This window comes from Sarcophilus harrisii, chromosome 1, assembly GCF_902635505.1.
Source record: "Sarcophilus harrisii chromosome 1, mSarHar1.11, whole genome shotgun sequence".
NCBI classification, from domain to species: Eukaryota; Metazoa; Chordata; class Mammalia; order Dasyuromorphia; family Dasyuridae; genus Sarcophilus; species Sarcophilus harrisii.
This window is the reverse complement of record NC_045426.1, coordinates 403,122,672-403,147,273: the sequence shown is the minus strand read 5'-3', so window position 1 is coordinate 403,147,273 and position 24,602 is coordinate 403,122,672. Positions and strand designations below refer to the sequence as shown.

The 24,602-nt window shown below is 33.3% G+C and overlaps 1 protein-coding gene across 1 annotated transcript in view; it reads right to left on the bottom strand.

Moving 5' to 3' along the window:
- Positions 1-5,899: 5,899 nt before the first annotated feature.
- LOC116420568 overlaps positions 5,900-24,602 on the bottom strand; it is a 75,624-nt gene continuing 56,921 nt past the window's right edge. The window contains exon 6 of the mRNA XM_031946291.1: positions 5,900-6,224. Coding sequence (XP_031802151.1) covers positions 6,181-6,224 — 44 coding nt within the window. The 3' untranslated portion in view covers positions 5,900-6,180. The remainder of the gene's footprint in view (positions 6,225-24,602) is intronic.

Genomic DNA, 24,602 nt, shown 5'->3' with positions numbered 1-24,602 from the left:
GGAACAAGCAAACTATCCATATATGTAAACCTCAAAAGAAGACTGTTGTTAGGTCTTCTACACAGTACATGGATAGAACTACAAAGATCTATTCCTCATGATGTAAGCCCTAGAGTGTTTTGTGTGTGTGTGTGTGTGTGTGTGTGTGTGTGAATACAAACTGATTAAGTTACTACAGAAACTGCACTGTGTTATCTGGTAAGGGGTACACAGGTTTCAAATGAGAAAGCTTACAAGTAAACTTGGCCTGAGGGAATTCTGAGCAAAGAAGTAGCCCAGTCTGTCATTCCCCACCTTTTGGGGAGGAGTAGAGTAAAATGAAAGTTTTTTGGGTTTTTTTTTTTTGTTTTTTTTAAGATAAGGGTGCAGAGCCTCAGTAGCATGATCACAGGTTACTCAAATCACTGCCCCAGGCATCTGAGTCAATCTTCAAATGAATGCACAAGAGGTTGGCAGAGACAGTGGAGCAAAGATATATTTATACTAATGTTACATTTGCCAGAACCATTTAACAAGCAGGTATTGAATTAGTATAGTACCTCTACAGATAAAAGAGAATGTCTATCTGAAGGAGAGGCTATGAAATAAAGACTTGACACACTGCCAATCCATTTCTTTCCTCTGACTTGATTCACTTTTTCCACAAGAATGTTTAGCCAGATTTGCCAGTTAGTCATATATAAATTACTCTTCTGAAGACGGTATTTCCAATCCACTCAGATGACTATCTACTAGAAGCTTTTGCCTGTTCTCCTTGTTAACAATGGTGAGTATTTATTATACAGCTAGCCAAGATTAGGGGTGCAGTCCAATCTAGGAACATGTTTCCCCACTATTAATACCTAACTAGGAAAGGAAAGATCAAAGACTTAACCTTGTCAGATCAGCAACACACTCCAACAAACCATTTAAGATTGATGAAAAAAAATAAACAATCAAATTTGATCCAATAATCTCATGAAGTGTTCTCTAGTACTCCTTGAAATTAAGTTTTTAAACTAAGACTAGGTTAAAATATATGAAATCCATTCCTATAGAACATGAACATAAAGTGTAGTCACAACAAACATTCATTATACCTTAATCAATTTATTCAATTTTCTATTTTGTCCAAGCTAATTCTAAACTAAAAACAAGGAATCCTTACAATATCACAATGAGTTTTTGAGGTTATGAGTTTATATTGTTCCATTCTAAATAGGTTCATAAATTTAGCTTTGGGAGCAGTTCACACCCACATCTCCTAAAGGAGATATATAGACCTTAAGACACATGCAAATTAATCAAAAGAAAAACAAACACAAAATTCTTATTTTTGATTTTGTATTTTCTTAGACTATTGTATTTTCCTAAGTACTGTCACTTAAAAAGAAAGGATACATAAATATGAGTGGAATCTTGAAGTAATGTAAATACATAACGCTCAAGCTAACAAATTCTAGGTATTTCTATCCCCTTTGAAAAATACGATGACTAAATATATCATTTGTAATAAAAACTCAAAGTCAACATTGTAAGTACCATCCCTGGAAAAATGTTAACTTTTGTATTACGTATAACCAGAACATATAGCACAGTGTCTAACACATGGTAGGCATATTATAAATGTTTCCTGTTTGATCAATGATAAATATACTACTTAATTGACTCTAGGCAAATAGGAACTTCTCGCCTCTAAGTACCCCAGAAAACTCTTTTTAACTGTGAATTGCAGCCAATATTCAATGATATAAGTTCTCTCAAATAAAGCTCTCATATTAATTAATGCAATTATAGGCCCAATAGTTTATGTATACATATGCACACAAGCATACATACACACATATAAACATTTACATATACATATAATATATAATATATATTCAAAATAATGTTACTTAAAAGAAACATCCTTTATTCTGACCAACTATCCTTCTAAGAGAGAAGCCACACATACAGTAATCTTCAAGGATGTGAATAAAATGGAGGAAAGTAAAATATCCCATGGTTCAGTTCTCTCTCCCCACTCCCTTGACTACTTCCATTTTTTTCTTCTGCATTCAATTTTTCTTTTCTTTGCTGAGGCAAATGGGATTAAGTGACTTGCCCAGGGTCACACAGCTAGGAAGTGTTAAGTGTCTGAGGACATATTTGAACTCAGGTCCTCCTGACTTCAGGCTGGTGCTCTATCCACTGTGCCATCTAGCTGCCCCAAAACTTATTTTCAATGTTAACTGTTTTTGTTATTTGAAGTTTGCACTATTCCCTTTAACGATATATTCATTTGTTTTTCAAAGATGGGGAAAAAAATCTTTATAGTACTTGTGAATTGATCAGTTTATTGTATTCCCCACTGAAATCAGAAATGTAAGAAAGCCTGAATGAGGGACTTTTCATTAAAAAAAAAAGTACAACACCATAACATTAAGTCCCCTTCTTGCCAAAGTAAACTTTTCTTCTCACCACTTTCCCATAGTGACACACCTAAATACTACAAAGTACTAATGTTGAAAACTGGTCTGATCTGTCCAAATATTGCTTCATATTAATATATAAAGTTTAAATAAACATGGGTGTAAACACAATGAACATTTAGTACAATCAATCTGCACATTGTAATAAGAGAAATGCTTTAATCATTGAAAACTGGCTATTTACCTATTGAGCCAATAAGATACTATATTTTTAGAAATGAATGAAAGCTAGGCTCAAGTGTTTATGTCTGGCTTATTCTGAGTTGGCAATCATCACTCACTTGTATCCAATACAAATGAAGGAATGAACCAGACCACTGTTCAGTACCAGCATTAGTGATAGACCTTTGCACTTCAATTTTAAACAGATCCTAATTTAAGATAATTTAGATTATGAGGTTGGAAAGAGTGATAAACTATAGTGAAGAATATTTTTGCCTTTCTTAAGTATCCTGTGGATGATTCATAGCTACATAATACGGACCAGGTACTTCAATTTCTAAAAAAGGAAAATGTCCAAGCCTTAGCTGGGTCAGGCAAAAGCACTAAACCTCACTGACCTAGCAAGGAAAACAAGAGAGAATTTGATAATTCTCCAACTCAGTAAAATGGTTTTTTTAAAGTTAAATAGCTAGTTTAGAATGTCATACAACTAAAGATTGTAATTTATTTCCCAGAATAGAACTATGAATCTACTGAACATTTAAACAGCACTCAGCAGTGCTAATTGGGTCGACACCTTAAATGTTTATTTAACATGCCACTCAAAGATCCTGATCCCAATCTGCTCAGAAAATATTAGGAAAATATTTATTAGGGTTCAACTAGGGATCTATCTTTTCCAAGAGTTAGTCATGGGATATAGTACTTTGGAAAATAACAACAAGAAGAAAAAAATCAAAGCAATCCTTTAAGATCTGAGGAATAACAAAGACAATGAGTCAGGTTAACTCAGGTAACAAGTATTTATTAAATAGCTACTATGTGCCAGACACTATGCAAAATGAAATAATAGAATGCCATCCAAAAATAAGGCAAGCTTCTTATAAGTGTTATAAGTTGAATCCACTTAAGAATTATCCATTTTCATGGCAAAAATGATAGCTATAATACAAATTTATACTTCACTTTGAAGAATAACTCCCCCCCCCTTTTTTTTTTTACATTTTGGCTTTCCCCCCCCCAAAATGCTTGAAATCCAATATGTCAAATATAAGTATATCACCAAATTTACCTTTACTGAATCAAATAAGATTACAAAAGACCAATAATAATGACCAAGAATTATTGAGACAATGTGTACAAAACATAATGTTATGCTTGCCTAAATGACTGCTATCATCAATAAATTATTTATTATCCAATCCATTTGGATAACAGATGACAAATTTCATACTTGGTAAGTTCTGTAAGAGAGAAAATACAATCAGGTCAAAAAAGGAAGGACTAGGTACTGAAAATATCATGTTTCAGTTTATTCCCCAAACCACTTTGCAGACCCTGTTTTCATAAACTATTAGAAGTGTGAGGAACTTCAGAGAGGAACTAATTCAGCCTTCTCATTTTATAGCTAAAGAAGCCAACACTCATTGAAGCACGTTGCCTAAGGTCAAACAGGTCTTACTCAGATCCTGGAACTGAAATGAAGAAACAAATCATCTGATTCCTAAGTAAACCTTTCTACTACTCTTTATTAGATGATCAATTCGAAAAGTAATTTAAATGATTGGATAATCCTCATTTAAGATTTTGAAAATTGCTTCACTGTCATTTTAAACCAGTTTTGACTACCCTTTCCAATTTGTCTCTCTTTACTCCCAAATATATGCCTATCCCCTTGCCTCCAAAATTTCCTTCTTTTTTGACTATCTCAACATTCTCCAATCTCTATTCTGGGCAATCCTGCTCTACCTACTCAAAAGCTGAATAGATGAAGCCAATATCCAAAATTCTTTTGAATTTTGCCCTCAGTTAGAAGGGAGCCTACACTCTAGAAAATGAGGTAGATTTGCATATTCCTGAGCATGATGGAAAGGGAAAGATGAGGAGAACAGAGAATAAATATTAGAGTGCCCAGCTGTGTAGGCTAAACTAAAACATATTTCAGGGCCAAACCATATCTTTGAAAATAAGCAATCAGAGACTGTTGCTATGTCTGAAAGGTCCATGCTGCCTGAACCCCTTCTTCTCAACTATTTTCCCTAATGTTAGCTGACAATTTGTCTTCACCACCATGGATCAATTGGAAACAATTTTGACTGAAGATGATTTTGTTTTCATAGTGTTTCTATTTTTTCCATTTTTAAGAGAGTAAAAGTGTATCCATTCTCTTCTACAGTGAACCCCAGTTCCTCTGAAATCCAAAAGCAAAGGAAACATTTAAGGGAAAAGGTGTCATTGAAGACATAGTTTTGGGATGTTTTTTAAAAGTCTTAACCTGGGCCTAGATTTTAGACATTAGCTTTGGGAAAGACAAGTCTAATAAAGTCCTGCTATTACAAACTTGGCTAAAAAAGAAATAAAGAAGTAAATCACAGATCTAAGCAAAGAATAACCTCTAAGCAAACCAAATTTTTTACTTAAATTTGAGGAGTCGAGTCTAATAATGTCCATTACATATCTAGGCACTTATATGCTTAACTAAATATTAACTTTTAAGACTAAATAAAAAATTGAAAACCAAAACTCTTCATGATTAATTCTTCTTGATGTTAAATAATAAAAATCTCAAGATTTTCCTCTAAACCTTTGCAGCAAAGTGTTAAGTCTTAACACTGAAAAAAGGAATTGGTAAACATTTATAATACTGATGGTTGTAGATAATGCCAGTGACAAAGTGTGTACCCCTCTGCCACAATCTTACACATTGAGCACAATTTTAAAGCAAATAGTAATATAATGGGCATGCGACTTTTTTTTTTTATGTTTAACTCTATTCTTTTTTTTTAATAGGTTTTTATTTACAAAATATATGCATGAGTAATTTTTCAGCATTGACCCTTGCAAAACCTTCTGTTCCAACTTTTCCCCTCCTTCCCTCCACCCCCTCCCCCAGATGGCAGGTAGACCAATACATGTTAAATATGTTAAAGTATATGTTAAATACAATATATGTATATATATCCAAATAGTTATTTTGGCATGCGACTTTTAACAATAGTTTTATTATATTGGAGAAGATTTGGTTGCATTCCATGGCTTTTGAAAAGTTTTACCCCCCTCTAATAAATTATTCTTAGAGTTTCATTTCATTAACATTTACAGACAACAAAAAACTATAGGATTTTTTTTTGGTCATGCGCATACATGAAGAGAAAAATTAGTTCTCATCAACATACAGAAAATAAACAGTTTGGAATCCCCAAATTGTATATATTTGATATTAAATATTTCTACTAATATATTAAAATAATATTAGTTTAAATTAATTTAATTAAATTAATTTTAAAAATTACAAAGGATTTGTTTAAATAGGGTAAATTAACTTTAAACTAAAAGATTATAATGGAGCACAGTAACATCCTAAGTTAGGATCTTTTTTACAGTAAAAGTAAAACACTAGATAATTGAAAAAGTACTCCATATCATGATGCATGGTTTTTAATATTTAAAAATGCATAAAACATATTTAAAATATAAAAAATCTTGTCTTTAATATTTTCCTTCAAGTTTACTAGTTCATTCTGAAACTTTTTTTTCTGAAAAGAAGAGAGACTCACTACTAGAATCAGAACTTACCACAGGCTTCAGATGACAGATATAAACCATGGTCTGTATGGAAAGAAAACGGTAAATGTTTTAAGATGGAACTTTTATTACAACCAAAAAAATTTAACAGACTAATTAAGATATATTTCCTCTGAAAGTACAGGTGATCTAATTATTTAGCAGTATAAGATTCCTCCCTACCAGTATAGTCCTAAATTATGACTAACATCTAAAATGAAACAAATGGGAAATTTTTCCAGAACAAGTCATGCAATTTTCTTGATATGATAAAAATCGTATGTTCAAAGACTTAGCAACACTGTCAAGTGAATTTAATACAATGCACTGAATTATAAAATAATAAATGCTCCCCTGTTTCATCAGGGATTCATGATTTGATTATTATGAAAAGGCCATCAATCAATGAGATCTGATCCTAGATCTTAAGTTTAGCTTCAGGAAAACAATAATATGTACGTGTATTAACATTATGTATAACTACATCCAGAGTTAAGATACTCTATACTCTCACAAAGTCCACTCTCAAAACATCATAATTTTTTAAAGGTGAGTATTTTGTCTAACTATAAAAAACAATGCTAAAAAATCCTTGATAAGTTCATTTCTTCCAGATAGTAACTTGTCTGTAATATAACAATATTCAATACAGGATGAAAGCCACACAATCTTAAGAAAATAGCTTAAATTAAACAAATATTTGTTAGGCAGAAACTATATTGACATATAGAAAATCCAGTGTTCTCTTTCATAGGACAGTTGCTAATTTGTATCATTCTCTCCAACAAGGTCTAGAGGACTTGTCTCACCTAAACTGTATGTGTCTACCCAGAACCTTAATCCAGTTCTCTATAGGTGGCCTTCATAATCATTTGCTGAGTTTAAAGGAAAAGTTGTTACAAAAGTAAGAGGAAGAAAAGGGGATGGGGGAAGGGGGCAAAAGAGTTCAACTAGTCAGCTATTTTAAATGCATGTGCATTTCATAATTTTGTATAGTTACTACTAAAGATTCATTACGTGATTTGTTAAAAATCTGGATATTATTAAATTTTCTTTTTTAACAAGTTAAAATGATCCAGTGAAATAAATTAAAAGTGAAAATGTCACATCTTATATATAGTTTGCTGTATTCCACTGGACAGCTTAGTCCCATCCAATATGTTATCCCTAGAGGTCCTGAAAAAAAGGTGCAGTTGAGTCATACTGCTTAAATTCTGTCTGTCCTACAAGAGAGAACGCAGGGCTAGGCATTTAAAAAACACGCAATCCTAAAATTTTGGAACTAAAAATAACATTTAAAATGTGATTTTATAGCATAAAAGTTTGAAAAACATGCCATAAATAAAACAAAAAAAGATTAGTATAAAGTAGTATATTTCTTCTCCCCATTCTTTCTTTTCTTTCCTTAATCAAAGGGAATAAATAAATAACATAATAATGCATTAAACTCATAAATCCTTACAATAGTTCATTAACTTAGCAAGTACACTGGGCAACATGATCATAAACATAAAGAAATCAAGGTCCAAAGAGGCTATATTTAAAAATCACTCAGAATTATTACCTTTACCTTATGCCTAAATTCCAACCCCATGCTGCTTCTCAATAATCTAGTCATTTCCACCAGTTTAATTCCACTCCCCTTTTTGAATTAATATATGTTCAAACAAAATATTTTCCTTAATCACTGTGTTTTCATAGCATACTTATTACACAATTAGCAATTTGGGTTTTTATATGAGTAAGACAGTCCTATTATACAGATCAAAGGCCGACATTATAATCGAAAAAAAAAATGTCACCCTGGTGATTTGGGGCTTATGGGCTAATTTTCCAAATTCAAGGCATATATAACTAATTCTAGATGCATTATTTAAATACATTCTCATTTTTCACTATCATAAAGAGAATAAAGTCTATAAAAATCCACCAGAAAGGAAACTCATAAGCATTTTTAATTTAAAATAGGAGGGAAACAAAGCCTAAATGGAAAAAAATGAATGAACTGCTCTCTGGGCATAAATTAATAATTCTCAGGGAATTTGTTAACTCTTGCATAAGAGTATTATTTAATAAATTAAGCACCTAGTTCACCACTAAAGTTAGTAGAAGCCTCTTAAAATATAGATCTCCAGGGTCACAAATATTATATTTTAACAGAAGCCCTATTCCTATCAGCTAAATGAAGATGAACAACAAAGGGCTAATCACTTACAGTACAATTCATTCTCCACCCTCACTAACTGCAGAGTTACAACTAAAGCAAAGCAGATAGGCTGTTTATTTCTCAAGTCCCCATATTTAGTGGTAATCAAATTAGTTCTGTAGTCACTAAGGAAGCAGCTATGGTCAATGTGGTACAACTTTGAGAGACTAATAATAGTGGCAAAATGGCCAACATTCCAAGTTCTTGCTCTCATTCAAATTCTAGGTGAGTCAGACTTCCTCGCTAGGAACAAACTAAGCACCTAGCACAGGAGCTGGATTGTTGCTGTTTGCCCTTAGTACTGGAAGAGAGCTATTATATCAATTCTATTATTCTATTCTATTATTCCCTATTATGTCAGGGAGGTGAAGCCATGATGTACAAGTGAATTGGATTGTAGTGAGGGAGGGCTGCATAAAATCACCAGCCTCATTTTCCCCTCCAATGCTTTCCAGTAGCAAGGTATAGACTGGGACAATTGAAGATGGTCCTGGATACAGTGGGAGATCAAGATCTTTTAAAACTGTCTTTAATAGGTCTCAGTTTGACTAAAGGGAAAGTGAAATCTGTGATTAACGCTAGATAAGAAATGAGGCAGAGAAAGGCCTCTTTTACCTAGTTAAAACAGAACAAAACAACCCAATCTGGAAAGGAAAGACACTCAGGATTTCTGTTCAAAACGGAAACAATTGCTATTTACATTCACCCTGAACCAATCAAACTCAAACAATGACGAAATAGGGTTTGATGGGGGGGAGGGGGCTATTGTTGGCCAATCAATGAAAGCCAAAGTAGTTTTAAGGTATAGAGAAAGGGAAAGGGGAAAAAAAAGAGAGAAAGGAAAGTGAAAAGGGATAGGGAAAAGGAAAAGGAAGTTAAAGGGAAAAGAAAGGGGAAAGGAAAAGGAATAAGAAAAAGGAAAGGGGAAAGGAAAAGGAATAAGAAAAAGGAAAGGGGAAAGAGGAAAGAGGAAAGGGAAAGGAAAAGGAAAAGAAAAAGGAAAAAATAAGAACTGTATTGCCCAATTGACCAGTTCTAGTTAGGTCCTCAGTAGGGCAGGGTCTACTATTCCTCATAGAGATTGTTTCTAATCATTTATTCCTAAATGGGACCACAACATCAGGAAAGTGATGCCATGACATGTAAGTAAATTGAATTTAAGTGAAGGAAGGCTGTGTATCAGTTTCACTTTTTCCTCTGGAGTCAGCTGGAGCCAGTGGCTAGTCATGGTCCTTTTTAAGAATGAAGAACTAGAAATAAAGTCTGAATAGTAGTAGAAGCTGCCCCACAGAGTACCCAACTAGAACTGGTCAGTTGGGCAATACAGGTTTTCTTCTTTCTCTTCCCTTCCCTCTGTCCACATAGGATATCATACCCTTGCCTGTGGACTTTAGTCAAAAAACCACAGCTTAAAAAGGACAAGGTCTCCCAGTGTATCCAGGGCCATCTCCAGTCATCCTGATCTATAGGGACTACTAGAAGTGAGGTAAGAGAAAGAATGGGATTATTACCTCCAAGTAACACATTCTAGAAGGACTTTGGTTTTACATCATCCTGAATATCCAAGTCCCTACTGACTGTGACCTTTCACTATGATCAATGAAAGATCTGGGTTAAATAACAAGCTTTTATTAAGAAGTAATGGACCATTACTGTGCTAGAGTCATTTTATTACTGTGTAATATTACATAGTAATATTATACAGTTACACACACACACCAAAAAAGACTACAATGAATAGAGAAGCATGGAAATGCATGAATTTATGCAAAACAATGTACACAAAGCCAAGAAAATAATATACACAACCATGGAGAATCTACAACCACCACAGAACAACAGCAAATGAATATTACAAAATTATAAAGAACAAATTTGGTTTCAAAGAAGAGAAATAATAAAATACCTCCCCCCAACTCTTTTGCAGGGGTGGGAAATACTGTTCACAGGTATAAAACTTTTGTACATATTGTTACATTTTTTTCAATGAATTGATCAATTTTGCTGGTTTGATTTTTTCCTCTTTTTTAAGTAGCATAAAAGTAGAGAAAAAATATTTTTAAAAAGCACTTTTTCAACATTTCCTATGTTGCAGAAATTATGCTAACCACTGTGGACAGACTTGGAGGACATCCAAAGCTAATGAGCATGTCATAGATGAAGATCTATCAAGGAAGACTGAGATAATAGGAAAAACAGCCTCTTTAACTCAATGTGTTCAAAAATGAACTCATTATCTTCTCCCCCGCCTTCTCGTGAATATTCCTATTGAAGAGGGACAGCAATCTTTACCACTATTCTTACTCTCACCAAAGTTCAACATTTTGGTATCATTCTGTCATTCTTGACTCCTTATTCTCCTATACTCCTCATATGCTATCATCTACCAAATAACATTTCTATCTTCATGATATTTCTTGCCTACATCTTTTCCTTTCTACTCATAGCCACCATCCAAGTTCAGATCCAAACTACTGCTATAGCATCCTAAATGGATTTCTTGCCTTATGTCTCCTCAGCCTAACTCCACACATTCTCCACACAAAGTTATTTTTTAAAGAACAGAGCTGGTCATGTCAACCATTGCTCTCTATTACTTTCAGAATGTATAAGTTTAAGGACTATTTTCCCTTTTGTAAATGCATATCCCAGTGCTTAGGATAGTGCCTAGTACATACTAATTACTTAATAAATGCTTACTGATTGATTGAAGATAAAATATATCTTTACTTCCTTTCACAGTCAAACTCCAAGAATATATGAATATAGTAGGCACTTTAAATAAATACCTGTTGAATTGGATTGGATTGAATTGAAATTTACCAAATGATTCGCAAGAATTAAAATCCTCTACCCAATCCCTGGCCCTCTAAGATGGGATTCTGGCCTCTTCAACTCAGAGTGCCTTTCCATCCCTGTGCCCTGGGTGTAAAAATGGACTGCACATCATCTTTCAATTTTCCAGCTAGGAAATAGGGATGATCTTAAAGGGGAAAAAATATGGTATATTCATTCCCATCTAGGTCCTCCCTGCACTGATAGAAGACTAGAGAGAAAAATTAATAAGAAGCTTCAAGGGTTACTTATAATCAATAGATACATACACAAGATATTGTTAGTTCTGAGTCAAAACTGAATCAGAAGCATCATGAGCTTCATGACACATTACTTTAGCACTTTATGATCATAAGATTAATGTAATTCTGAAAAGCACTCAATTGATACCCATAGGACTTAGGGAGCACTTGCCTCATCAGAAGCTACTTAATTAGACTGTAATCATTTTCAAATATGAATTTTCAAAAAACATGATTTTTAAAGGAAAGAAATATTACAACTCAGAAAAGCTTTTCCTAAAGATGTTTTAAAACCAAAGAAATAGCACATAAAATTATAACATCTTCCTATTTAATTATTATTAGTCATGAAAGGTCTTGGACTCAGAAAGCCTTCAGTTCAAACACTAACTCAGACATATCAGGACAGTGTGTTTGTGGGCAAAACATTTAACCTCTCGGTAATCCCAAGCAACTCTCTGAGACTATAAATGACACACAAGTTGCTGATCTTTCTTGGTGGAAGGTGAGAGTATTCCACCTGAATCTAGTTTTTTAAAAAAGTACAGAGGTAAATAAATACTCTTTTTTCTCCTGATTTTGTGGTATAGCATTGCCTTAAGAAAACCATCAAAAATATTTATGGCTTCATTTAATCATGTTTTTCAAAATTATAGCGAGATTACTCTTTTAAATGAGACAGAAACAGCTTCTTCCCAAAAACTATTTGCAAATCAAAAGAAACTGCACTGGAAAACCCAACATTTATTTAACACACTCTTTGACAGACAGTTCCTCCTCCTTCAAAGCTTGGCTACTGCCCTCAAGTTCCAGCAACAGTCAACATCACAAATGACATAAGTGCAGCCCAAAACTTAAGCATTTCTGTCAAGCAATCAAAAGAACTGACATTACAGATGGAGTCCAAAGTTCAGACTGTTTACTCTATAAGAAATCATGACCAACAGAAGCAAAAGGAGGCCATTTGGTAAAATAACTGTTCACTCACTGAGAGTGATGGAAAAAGGCAAAGGTTACAGTAAATCACAAGAGGACTTAGAAATGTTTTAAAGATAAGATTCTATCCTTGGCCCTATCTTTTCAACATTTTCAATCACCAAACAGGAAAAAGTATGCTTATCAAATTTGCATTTAACACAATGACTGGATAGATAACTAACATATTAGCCTAAAAAAAAAATAATAGATTAGTACCATGAATTCAAAGCAACCAATGAAATTTTTAAAGGATAAGCTCTACATTCAGGTTAAAAATAAATTAATTATAATAGTACAGGAAATGGCACTATATAAATGGACAGGATATGAGAAAAGTTTGGGGAATTTCATGTGATCAAAAGTTTTAACAAGAACCAAAAGTGAGGCCAGGATGCTAGCATAGCTAATTAATCATAGATCATATTAACAGAAATATAGCATCCATATCAAAGCAGAAAATAGTACCACCATACTCTGCAGTGGTCAAACTATTCCTCGAATCCTGAATGCAGTTTTAGGTGCCACATTTTAATATACTTATCAAACAAACAAAACATACAACAACAATAAAAAACCTGTGAATTCAGAGAAATGTGAATAGAAAGCGCAAAGGAACTAACTGAAGCTTAAGTACTTTTGGTCAAGGGGACAAAGGACCAGAAAGTTGCTGCAGCCATTTCTTACACAGAGAAATTATTCTAACCATCAGTTTTTTCTGTTCAAAAGTTTTCATCAGACTTTGCACTGTCCCATACTCGTGAATAAACCTTTTAAGGTTTAAATTTACTTCATGAAAATTAAACTCCAAGATGTCAAACCCTTCAACTCTATAATTGCCATGACCTCTAAAGCTCTTAAGGATATGTAAAGAAAGAGGAAACCACACCATTTCTTGAAAATAAAGCCACAAGTGGATAACTTCCCCAAAAGGGTATAATCATGAAAATATGCACACACCCCATCACCCACAGACCATAATAAACTTTTCCAAAAGTTGGACAACATCAATGTGCCAAAGAATGACAAGAAATACAGTTTCAAAGTAAATTACAACTTAAATTTTCTTGTAAAATACTGTATTGAAGACAGCAATATCACATTTAATCTAATAACTTCTTCCACTTTAGTCAGATTCTCAAGGAGTAAAAATGTGCAAGAAAGTACCACAGTTATTGCTGTTGATGGCATTACTCATCGAGGATTAAAACCTAAAACTTATCCTTGACTTTTTTTCCCCATCCATCATTTTTTCCTTATCCATATTCAATCAGGTGTTAAGTCCTGTGATACTACTTCTATAACATTTCTTTCATCTATCCCTTTATCTCAACTAACATTGATATTACCTTAGATCAAGCTCTTGTGATCTTTTGCTTAGCGATGATGATGATGATGATGATTACAGTAGTCTCATAATTGGTTAAGCGCCTAGAGCACTGGGCTTGGAATCAGGAATAATCATCTTCATGAATTCAAATCTGACCCTAGATACTTAATAGCTCTGTGGTCTTAGGCAAGTCATTTAACTCAGTTTGCCTCAGTTTACTCCTCTGTAAAATGAGCTGGGAAAGGAAATGAAAAACCATTCCGATATCTTTGCCAAGAAAATCCCAAATGAGGTCACAGACTAAGAAAGAACTGAAATAACTGAACAACAATATGATTGATTGCCTACTCCAAATCATTCTCTACATAGCTGCTAAAATAATATTCTTATGATATTGACCCATTATGCAACTACCCAGATTAATAAACCTTTGACAGCTCAAACAATCAAGGATAATTCACCTATCATGTCATAAGTATTGTGCTGGGCAATAGGAGATGATACAAATAAACAATTAAGGCTGTCTAGTTTGGCTTTAATCATCAAAGACAACATATTCACAGATATAGGATATCTATCAAAAATATACTGATAAGGAGGAATTAACAACTCTTGAAGAAAGTAGCTCTTGTGTTGAGTCTTAAAGGGCATTCTCTATAACTTTTAGAATACAATACAAAATATTCAAATTAGAAATCTTATACAATCTGCCCCCAATTTACCTTTCAAATCTTTTCCTATATTATACCCCTTCATATATGCAGTAAAGGGCTGAAACTCTTAAAAGGTGTGCTTGAATCAGACAACAGAGCACTTAAGGCTAATTACCTATTCGCTATGAGACAATGATTCTATTAGCATATGTCTGGAAAAATGGCCCTTCTCACTATTGGTGCAGGCTCAATGTCTGGGGTTAAGACAATTGTAGGCAAGGATTAGAGGGTGAAGTGACAGAGGCCAGAGACTCACTGAGCAGGATGAGGAGGAGAAAAGTGGAGATTCTGGACTCCAGAATCTAGAAGAGATCTTTGACTAAATTCCTGGCATTTTGCCTGCTTCTCCCCCCTAAAAACCAAGGACTTTTACTTATCCTGACTCTGGCTCATCCTGAGGCTTCCAGTGAGCTAGTCCAGACTTAACAGTCTACCATCTGAACAAACTGGCCTTCATCGGAATTTTGGCTTATTCTTTCCCCCTGGCTGCTGGCTCAACCAAGTAATAGCAACAGAATTGACTTCAAAATCATTGAGAGTTCAATCTCTTAATCAAGGAAGAATCTGTTCTACCAGAACCTCTTGTAAGAGATTATTACCAATTCAAATATACTAAACATGAGTTTAGTATCTTTGTAGCATCCTAAAAATTTGAAGTGAATCTCAGAAATTATTTTCATCTTTTCATGTTTTGATGAACAAATGTATAAATAATCAAAGGATATGAAAACAGTTTTCAAAAGAATTGAAAAGTATTATCAACCATGAAAGAAGACTTCTAAAACACAATGACAAAGGAAATGAAAATTAAAACATCTCCTAACTTTTTACCCCATACCAATAAATTTGTGACAATTATAAAAGATGGAAATAGTCCCAAAGAGAGAGAAAGTAAATGAAGCTGTGAATACAAGAATCACTCCAGAAAAAAATCTGGAATTTTGCACAAAGAAAGCAACTAAAGTGGTCTGTATCATTTACCCAAAGATTCTACTGCCAGGCATATAGCTCAATGAGGTCAATGACAAAAAGAAAGACTTTAGACACACCAAAATACTGATAGCAGCACAGTTTGTGGTAGTAAATAACTGCAAGCAAAGAAGGTGCCCATTTATAGTGATAAATGGCTAAAGAAAATGTGATATATAAATGTAATGAAATGTTACTGTAATATAGGAAATGATGAACGTGATGAATACAAAGAAAGATTTCTAGGAGCTGATACAAAATGAAGTAAACAGGAGCAGGAAAATAAATTCACAATGACAGTGATGTAAAGGAAAAGAATAACAAAAACAAAATAGTTTTAAAAAATTAACAAGCTCAGTACAAAAGAAGAAATATAGTAAAACACTTCATCTTCTCATTTCCCTGATTGTTTATAGAGTATGATATTGACTTCAATATCAAACTTTTTTTAAATATGTTTTGAGACTTTTTTCTTTCTTCATCCCTTTTTAAAATAAGGGAATGACTCTTTTAGTATACAGTAGCAAACAAATGATATAAAACCTTTTAAAAGGTGGTAAATAACTTTGACACAAAAATAGCCTATTTCTTCTCACTGACTGGAGACAATTTTAAGCTAAACCACTTTTTTTTGTTGGCTATTCATTTTCCATATTTTCTAAGAACACATATAAACAAAAACATACTACATAACCACAAAATGAATTTTGATAAGCTTTTCTTTCCTTATTTAGACACTGGCTCCTGATAATTATTCAACCTCTAATGCAAAGCATTTTTTGAATCTCTTCAAGAAATTACTTTGTAAAACTGTTAATAAATTTTTTGGTAAATACTGTATTCCTTCACATAACATAAGCTGTGTGTGCAACCACTGTTTCCTTTTTTCTATAATTTGTATGTAGCACAGTCCCTTGCACATAATATGAATTTAACAAATATTTAATGTACGAAGAGGTCCATTTCAATGACTACTCACAAACAGACCATGAATCTAAAGAGAAGGTAGGAGATAGTGGCTAGAAAACAATTAGAGCTAACTAGAAATGTTGAAACTAAAATTCTCAATTTACCATGAAAAAAGTATGTTTAATATGGTCTTCTATACTGATCTCAGGAATATTTTCCAAAATGAAGTTACCTGATAGGGCTCTCTATATTTTATAGATTTGCTTTATATCTCCTCAAAGAGAAAAAATAATTCATACTTCATAGCTTTGTGACGCTGGACAAGTCTTTAACTGTATGCCTTAGTTCCTCTTCTATAAAATGAAGCAGAGAAGGACCTGGTAAATCATTCCAAGTAGCTTTGAAAACAAACAAACAAACAAACAAGAAACCAGTTGGCTTATAAAGAGTCAGACATGGCTGAAACAACCAAGCTCCTACCTCCTACACGCAGGATAGCTACCAGTTTCAGTCTCCCAAGTAGCAAGTATTACAGCAATGTGCCACCATGCCAGACCTTAGTATATCACTATTTTACTTCTTCATTTTTGATGAGCTACATCCATCAGGAAAGTACTTCTACATACCCAAGACAAATGTCACAGAATATTTTGTCAAAAGATAATTAATTTGGCCTACTTAAATTTTCACACTAAAAAATATCAGATTCTAATATGTACCCTATTTAGGGACCTTTTTTCTTCCAAATGAAAATGAAATTCTTAGAATATCTCAGCTAAGTTTAAGTTTAAGAAAGAGGGAACAAACATCATTGATTTCCATCAAAATACTGACATCTTCAGCCTACTCTCACCAGTGAAGAATTCTAATAGTTTAATCCAAAGAGCAGTGTATCACTTGTATAGTTATCCTCTTTTACTCCATTCCCATAGAAAACAATCCAATTTTTTTATCCCATCAGAACAGGAAGTTGCAGGCATTAGGCAAACGAACAGGACAGAAATTCAGGCCACATAGAAGGAAACTAGAGAGACAAAATCAGATTGTAATCAGCTTTTGTCTAGGTTATTTCAAGGGTTTGAAGAATAGTATTCAGCCTGCATAGATGGTTCTATTCCATGAATAGATGAATAATTTCACATTACCATTAGTCTTTGAATTTAAAAATATCTTGACAGTCTTTTACACACACACACACACACAAAATCTAGATTAAGAAAAAATATTTGTTCCTATTAATTAATTATTCTATTTATACAGGAAAAAGTCTTATACCACTAAAGGATTATACTGAAAGAGGAGTGAAAATATTTTAGCCTAAATTTATGATTGAATCAGAATTGGTTTTTAAAAGTTGTTTCATAATAATAACTACTAGCAAATTCACCAATAACTGATAATGGTCAGAAATGATGTTCTAATGTTGCTTAAAAAAATTAATATATTCATGAAACCATCCTTTTCTACACAGTCCATTTGAAAAGATTCATTTAAAAAGGATATAAAGACAGGAACCTAATAGGCTGCCTTAAAATAAAAGGGACAACTGTGAGGAGAATAGGAGTAGCAAAAGAGAAAAAAAGGGGAAAGCCAGGAAGAAGTAAAGGCAAACAAACAATTGCTGAATCAAGCAACTTTGAAAAAAAAAACTGTCACTCAAAATACCAAGAGTTTAAAAAGACTTTTTACTCCCCCTCTCCTGTGTGGGGTGGGGAGGAGGTGGTACCAAAAAACCGTCTTTTGAAATCTTATAAGGAAAGTCAGAATACAAGCCAGATACTGAGTTCTGACAAATACTGATTCACTGCTCAAGTCACACTTAACTCATGTATGAAATGAGCAATTCAGCCATTTAAGGAGTTGTGGGGAGGGGAAGGTTTTTTTAAAAGTGTCTGTTTTTAAACAGAACTCTATTTAAAATATCCTTCTGATTCACCACCATCACTTATGACCACTCTTCTTGGCTAATCCTCAATGCCTTTATTTGTCCAGTAGTAAATCAAATGTCTTTTTTTTTTTCAAATTAGGAATAAGTTTTTTTTTTTTTTAATGTCACTAACTAGAAATAATATACTAATATGACTCCTCGTTTTTGAGATTTCAAAACTGCAGAATCTTGGCAAAAAAAAAAAAGTAATTTGGGACAACTGAGTATTTAATGAAAGGAAGATCTCTCACTTTTCTTTTCTTTTCTTTTTTTTTTTTTTGCTGAGGCAATTGGGGTTACACAGATAGGAAGTGTCCGAAAGCAGATTTGAACTCAAATCCTCCTGACTTCAAGGCTGGTACTCTCACTTTTCAAAGAACCAAAATTGTACTGTAGGTTTCTCATCACACACATGTATAAAGTTAACAAACACATGGCTAAGAGAATGGGTTAACAATAATGATTCCTAAAATGACCTATAGAATAACCTTCTATTTTTCTGCTTTTTAGAGTCTATCATCAGAATACTTAAGAATTGTTCATTGTCTTTTCCTGTTTAAGAGACATTCTTACTTTATAATCATCACTTACTCACATAGAATTGTAATGACTTCCTCCCTCTCCTCTCCCACCCATACAACCTTAAACACACACACACACACACACACACACACACACACACACACACACACACATATACAAATGGAATTTTTCAATAAAATCTGCTCTGTACTAAACAACAATGGGTTAGAGGAATTTCAGGTAAAGAACATAGCTGTGAACCCATCAAGAATAAGAAACTGGGTGGGGAAAGTAAATAGTATAAACCAGACATCTGTAATCCCAGAGGATTTATAAAATCAAAATAGTCACTCAGCTATAAATAAAAAGTGAAAGTGACCAATATGGGACTTTGTTTTGCTTTACTATGCTTACATGTGTGCTTCTCCCTCTCTCTGTCTTTGCCTGCCTCTTTCTCTCTGTTTCTATCTCTTTTTGTCTGTCTGTTTCTAAGGGAAAGAAGTAAGAGGGAAACAATGAATACTTGACAATAAAAAAAAAAATAAAAACTTTAAAAATAAATAAAAACCTGGAAAATAATGGGGTTTTTTGGCAAAGCATTTGGGGTTAAATGCCTTACCCAATGGCACACAGCTAGTAAATGTTAAGTATCTGAGGACAGATTTGAACTCGGGTCCTCCTGACTTCAGGGCCAGAATACAATCCACTGCACCAAATAGCAGCACTGGAAAATAGTATTTAAAAAGGGAAAGAGGTGGCTAATAGTGACAGAGGGGAAACAACTTGATATATATATATCATGTTATTTTTTTTTTTTAATACAGCTTTCCTTTGTTGTTTAATCTGCACAATATGCTACAGAGAAAGAAAAACATTTTTTGGTTGCAGGCAACAGATCCAAGGGTAATGGAGCTAAAATCAGACGAGAGCCTCCAGAGGAGCCCAATTATGGCAGTTTAATAAAATGCATCATTTTCAAGTCAGCCTAATAATAAATTTGGGACTATTTTCATTTGTCTTTGTATATGTTCTGCGTATATATACAGTACTGACTTGGAATAAAGAAGATTTGATTTCAAATCTAGTCTCAGACACTTACTTATTAGCTATGTGATGCTGGACAAATCACTTACCTTCTATTATCCTGTGTTTCTGTAAAATGGGGATAATAATAGTAAATACTTTCTAGGGTTGTTGTGATGATCAAATGAAATAACTGTAAAGTGTCTGGTACATAGTAAGGGCTACATAAATGTTAACTATTTAGCTATTTGTCTAGCACTTAAAACAAGTGTTATAAACTGGAAATTGAGTGGATGCCCACCAGTTGGAGAATGGATAAATAAGTTATGGCATATGAATGTAATGGAATACTACTGTTATATAAAAAACGATCAGAAGGATGATTTCAGAAAGGCCTTGGGGAGACTTACACAATGTGATGCTAAATGAAGTGAGTAGAACTAAGAGAACATTGTACACAGCAACAAGATTATGCCTTGATCAATTCTGATGGACATGGCTCTATTCAACAGAGAGGTGATTCAGGCCAGTTCCAACAGAAAGGTGATGAAGAGAGCCATTTGCATACAAAAAGAAGTCTAAGAGGACTTAATTTGGATCACAACTCAATATTTTCACCTTGTGGTTGTTGTTTGCTGCTCTCGTTTCTTTTTTTCATTTTTTCCCTATTTGACTTGATTATTCTTGTGCAGCATGATAAATGTAAAATTATGATTATATGAATTGCACATGTTTAACTTATATTAGATTACTTGCTATCTAAGGAAAGGGGAAAATGAGGAGGGAAAAAAAATATGGAACACAAGGTTTTGCAAGGGTGAATATTGAAATCTACCTTTGCATGTATTTTGAAAAACACCTATTAAAAAAAGACAAAACAGCTGTTATTTACTAAAATATTTCCTAAATGAATGAATGAGTTCCATTAAGCTCCTGTCCTGAACACAAGGATAGAACTACTCAATAATAATTCTCCTGAGATGCTCCCTTAAATGGAGGGAATTAATTTCTTCTAAAGTCAAAGGATCACAGGTTTAGAACTCAAAACTTAGAACACTAGAATTTTCATTTCACAAAAATCATAAGCAGATCTGCCAACAAAAGGAAGTGAATTCTGAACTTTGCTCTTGTAAAAACCACAAAATTTAAAACACAAATCTTAACTTTAGAAAGCAGAATATCAAAGACATAACAAATATCATTTAATTTCATTGCATGACTGTCAATGACTTCTTCACCAAGATTTCTGCCCATTGAAGAAACCTACTCTCTCAAAAAAAAGAAATTAGTCTATGAAATAAAAGTATTGGATATGGAAATCAATGTTCATAAATCAAATATTTTAATGAGATAATTTGAAAGACTCATATTTCTGAACTTCACATTTGTGATATTTAAATAGCATGCTAAGACACACATTGTAAATGTTTGCAAATGAATTACCATAAAATATTTCTTTTAAAAGTCAGAATTCAAAAACAAAACTTTAGATAACAAAAGATTAGAGCATACTAATTGTGTTTGGATGGCTCCATTTGCCAGATCCTAAAGGAAAATCATTATTTATGTAGAAAGCCAAAGTAAAATTTTTAATTATCTTTAAAAACACTTCATGGAATCCAACTCAGACAGAAGATAGTACACAATGTAACAAAAAATGGTTAGATTAAGTTCAAAACTAATGTAAAAATTTATTTCCTTTAAAACAATATTTGTAAAGAGTTCCATGTTAAAACAACAACAACAACAACAACAACACATGAGTTATCACTTTGTAAATTATAACAAGATTTGAGGACTTGAAATTCAAACTGTCTCTTACTTTTTAAGTCCCACAATATTAGCACAGTACCAGCAAAAATAAGCTCTTGTTCACAAGATATAAAGTATGATATTGCAACACAAGGAAATTACCAAGTTATTTAAGCACATTCCTAGTTAGTATATGTGTATATATATATATATATATATGTATGTATGTATATTTTAAGGAGCTCTTTAAGGTAACAAAGATAGGCAGACAGATAGGTAAGAAGATAGGTTAAAGATGAATTTTTTATTCCTAGCCTCAAGGAATTTTGGGGGAGGAAAGGTCATTGATTTGTCCAAGGTCACACAATTAGTAAATGTTAAGTGTCTTGGTCTGGATTTGAACTGAGGTCCAGACTTCCAGGGCAAATGCTCTATCAACTATGCCCTTGAGGCATTTTTAACATAAAAAGACCATTCAGAAAATTATCATAAGCAATAAAAAAAAAATGTTTGGGAATCAATATGGTATGCTTAAAGTTAAAGTTTAGAAGGAAGAAAACCTAGAGTTAAGTCCTTCTGATTTTTCTATTGGTATGAGTAAGTGACTTAAAATTCCCTCAGCCTCAGTTTTCTCTGTAATATAGTTATAATTACATCTGGAGACCCAACTTTACAAGTCAATAGGATGACTTTGGAAGACTTCAAGTTGGAAGAGGAAAGATAATGATAAAAAAAAAAGTTGCTCTTTATTAAACTGTATATATTTTGCTTAAAGAACAACAACAACAAAAACTGTGACTAAAGTTGACAGATCTGTAGATAATCTTTTTCCTATTATTTTTAATCTTGAAATTTTTGAGTTTGTGATTGTTTACAATAAAAAAGGAAAAAAATTTAAAGGAAAAATAATCATTCTCACAATTTAGCCAAAGGCCTAGTTTGAATCTTTGCTAATAATTAGTTGAATTATATAGGGCAAAATCCTTTCATTCTTTAAGTTGGTTCAGTTTTCTCACCTATAAATAATGTGATTGCAACTATATTAGCTACAAGGCTTTTTTTTTTTTCATTCTAAAGTACTATTTTATTTTTCTTATTCAGAAAAGAGAAATTAGGTTTTTTTGTTTTGTATTGTTTTGGTTTTTGCTGAGGCAATTGGGGTTAAGTGACTTGTCCAGGGTCACACAGCTAGGAAGTGTTAAGTGTCTGAGACCAGATTTGAACATAGGTCCTCCTAATTTCAAAGCTGGTGCTCTACACAGAGCCACCTAGCTGCCCCTGAAAAGTTAAGTTTTGAAAAAGTTTCAAATTGTGATTAATTTTCAAGTTAAGACAAAAATCTATGAGCAATTTTATTTTCCTTTCATGGAGGGATATGATGCCTGACAAATGAAACCAGTATCTATCTCATATAGTGGGGAGAGTAGAAGCCTGTAGATCTAGAAACCTGTGATCTAATCCATTTTTTTTTTCCCCTCCAACTTGCTATATAATTCTGGGCAAGTCTTTTGTCCTTTCAGGAAGTTGTTCTTCATAATATTTAGAGTTGGAAGGCCTTAGAGATCATCAGGCCTCCTTCTTTTACAAAATGAAGAAAATGAGATTTAGGGAGGAGAGGTGGCCAATCCTAAATCATTAAGTAGCAAGGCCAGGATTCAAAGCCAGAATCTCTGACTCCAAATCCACTGATCTTTACTGATATGTACAATGAGGGGGTTGAACTTGATATTTCCTAACATATCACAGTTCTGATGCTGTTTTATAGCTCATTAACAAGGGAGAATTTTGGGGACTGAAAGGAGCAAAAAAAGAAAATTTGCATTGCACTATCCTAATTAGGTTAGTGGCTAAAAGGATCATAAATTTTATTTAATAAAAATCTGCCAAAAATCAATGAAGAACATTAGTGTCAAATATATCAAAAATATCAAATATATCAAATATGGCTTAAGTAGTTTTATTTCAAAAAGGAGAAAATTAACTTCTGAATAAATAAAATGGCTTAAATCATCTTGCAATGAATGTAAAGTGATGGCAAGTACTTTGATGAATAAAAGGAAGCAGAGAAAGTACTTTTATATACTAGAAATTTATAAAACACAAGTGTGAAGAAATAGTTTTAAGAGGTACAAAATGGTAAGAAGTTAAGAACTGAGAAATGGCTATGGGACATTGTGAGACCTCATCTACTTTGCATGGTTACATACTTTTTTTTAAAGATTTAAGAGGAAAAACTTGGAAAATGAGAACTAAGGAGTTTGAAAACTATAAGATGATTGAATAAAGTCTGCTGTTTTTATAAATGGCAGAAACGGGCAGTTGTAAGTTTTTAAACTAATCAGGGGAAATGTATCAGAAGGTTCTAGGACTGAGCCATTTGATAGAAGCAATGAAGAGGAGGAAAGAATTCAGCAGGGAATGGAAAAGCTACCTTTTCTAGAGATGAGAGAAGAAATTAGAACTGGGGTGTCAGCTCACTAGAAGGTTTCATCTGATCTTTCTTGATTGGCTGGATGAAAGCTGAAGCTCAATGGAAGATACTATTATTTAGTAGCATTTAAATCTAAGAGGGGACAATGAGTGGTAGTTAAAGCTGCTTTCTCCACATAGCTTTTACAGATGAGAAAACAGGCAAACAGGATTTAGTAACTTGCCTAGGCTCAAACAGCTGGAGGTCATATTTGAACTCGGATCCTCCTGATTTCAGGCCTGCACTCTATGCACCATATAACCTAGCTAATAGAGGATAGTGCTGTCTAAATTTCAGTTATCAATACTATTCCTATTACCACTATTGATCAAAATGCTATCATCAAAGGACCTACTTCACATCCTTCTTCACTGAACCAATCTTTAACAGCTTTATTCTTGTTTCTTTTTCCTGATACAGACTCATGCTAGCCTGTTTGCAGATGGCAAAAGTGGCAAATGTGCCACCTTGGCAGTTGACAGCCAGAATTTCAGAAAAACCTAAAATCAGCTAATAAATTACTACTTGGCCTTTTAAGTTATTTGTTTGG